The sequence below is a fragment of the Triticum dicoccoides genome, chromosome 4B, assembly GCF_002162155.2.
Source record: "Triticum dicoccoides isolate Atlit2015 ecotype Zavitan chromosome 4B, WEW_v2.0, whole genome shotgun sequence".
Lineage (NCBI taxonomy): Eukaryota > Viridiplantae > Streptophyta > Magnoliopsida > Poales > Poaceae > Triticum > Triticum dicoccoides.
The window spans coordinates 193,942,205-193,944,296 of NC_041387.1; the positions used below are offsets into that span (position 1 = coordinate 193,942,205).

At 53.7% G+C, this 2,092-nt stretch overlaps 1 protein-coding gene across 1 annotated transcript; it reads left to right on the forward strand.

Annotated features, from left to right (window-relative positions):
• Window positions 1-223: 223 nt before the first annotated feature.
• Window positions 224-1,821, forward strand: LOC119293535 (transcription factor JAMYB-like). Its single transcript, XM_037571986.1, has 2 exons — window positions 224-600; window positions 994-1,821. Exons 1-2 carry the CDS (start codon window positions 305-307, stop codon window positions 1,568-1,570), a joined length of 873 nt encoding a protein of 290 aa, XP_037427883.1. The 5' UTR covers window positions 224-304; the 3' UTR covers window positions 1,571-1,821.
• Window positions 1,822-2,092: the final 271 nt, after the last annotated feature.

Here is a 2,092-nt window from a genome sequence, read left to right on the forward strand (position 1 = left end):
AGCACAAAATATTTTGCCCAGATAAAAGGCAAGTTCGTGGCAGAGCCGTAGAAGACGGCAATGTACGTAACTGCCGTATGGCGAGTGTTACAGAAGATCCTGCTGTGTAGGCGAGTGTGTGTGATCCCTCCCCCGGGTCTTCTCCTTTTTTACATTCTCTTCTCCACTTTCCCTTTTGCCTTCTCAAAACCCTATAAATGGCGTCCCAGTCTCTCTCTCCCCCCGAATCCCACCTAGCTCATCCGCTTCTCTCTCTCTCTCTCTCTCTACATCTGTCTTGGATCCTCCACTAGCTACGTCGTCCATGGATGTGGTGCTGCAGAGTCGTAGCAGCAACAGCATGGCGGCGGAGCCGGAGGAGGAGGCGGAGCTCCGGCGGGGGCCGTGGACGGTGGACGAGGACCTTACGCTGATCAACTACATCGCGGACCACGGCGAGGGCCGCTGGAACGCGCTGGCGCGGGCCGCCGGCCTGAGGCGCACGGGGAAGAGCTGCCGGCTGCGGTGGCTGAACTACCTCCGCCCCGACGTGAAGCGCGGCAACTTCACCGCTGACGAGCAGCTCCTCATCCTCGACCTCCACTCTCGCTGGGGCAACCGGTAATTAATTAGCCCTTCCCCTTAATCACCTTCCGTTAATCTTCGCACCATCGCGCTGCAAATCGTGTGGCGACACGCGTGAACGTACTGTGCATGCTAGCCGGGCGATGAGCTGGAAAGTTTGAGGGGCCGATTGGGCCGGTGATGGGAAATCGATTAGACTCGTGTGAACACGTCCATGTCACGCCCACTAGCGCTTGATGAACTCCCTGACGTACCTGGACGTGGACGCGCATCCCGGCTCGGCTCTTCACCCACCTAATGATGGGTGCATGGCACTGACGGCGCTGTACTAGTTTGGGATTCGCACGCCTTCTTCCTTGTCGACCTCATCGTCGTCGTCTTCTGCAATCTCCATGGGTAGTTAATTACTTTTGGGATTAATGGCTGCAGGTGGTCGAAGATCGCGCAGCACCTCCCGGGTCGGACGGACAACGAGATCAAGAACTACTGGAGGACCAGGGTGCAGAAGCACGCGAAGCAGCTCAACTGCGACGTCGGCAGCGCCACCTTCAAGGATGCCATGAGGTACCTCTGGATGCCCCACCTCGTCGAGCGCATCCACGCCGCCGCCGCCACCGCCGGCGGCGACCCCACAATGGGCGACACCTCGTGCGCGTCAGGAGTCACGTCGATGGCCGCCACCGCCACCACATATCCCGACAACAACTCTCCCGCCAGCGCGGTCACCACCAGCAGGTCGGCATCGTCGGGTTCGTTCACATCGGAGCTCTGCGGCGAGGAGAAGAACCTGCAAGTCCATGGCAGCGGCGAGAAGACAACGAGCGGCGGGGACTGGATGCAGGACGCGGACCAAGAGTTCTGGGCCATGCATATGCAGATCCAGCCTGATGACGGTGGTCTTTTCCACGTCGACCACGAGCTTAGCGGATGGGTGCAGGGCTTCTCCGACGTCGGCGTTTCGGCAGACAATCTCTGGAGCCTCGAGGACATATGGAAGATGCAATGAGTTTTCCAGTTATTGAGGAGCGATTTTTATACTTATACATGTGTATCATACAACTAATAGATCACATACATCGGAGTAAGGATGGCGACAAACTTAACTAGCTAATTAATTACTAATACATTTTAGAGCTAACTTTATAAAAAGTGTAAGGCACTTGAGTTTCTTCGTTGTATCTTGTTTTACCTTTTGTGCCTTTTTACACCCATGAAGGGTTGTTTTTCCTTGTGCGGCTCAATGGTCGAAAGGAGAGATGATGACAGTGTTATATGTTTAATACATACTCTCTCCGTTCCATAATATAAGATGTTTTTTGACACTATACGTTTTACATTATGGGACGAAGGGAGTATCTAAAAAGAACTGCACAATTGATGATTGGTTTTGGTGCCAAAACTGGCAACATGTATGCATCTCTTATCCTTGCATATTTTATTATTCTGCCAAGTGCCAAGTATAGTTTGCTATGACAAGTTGCGTCTCAACTCTCAACGCATTTGACATTTCGACGGCATGGCCTATGCT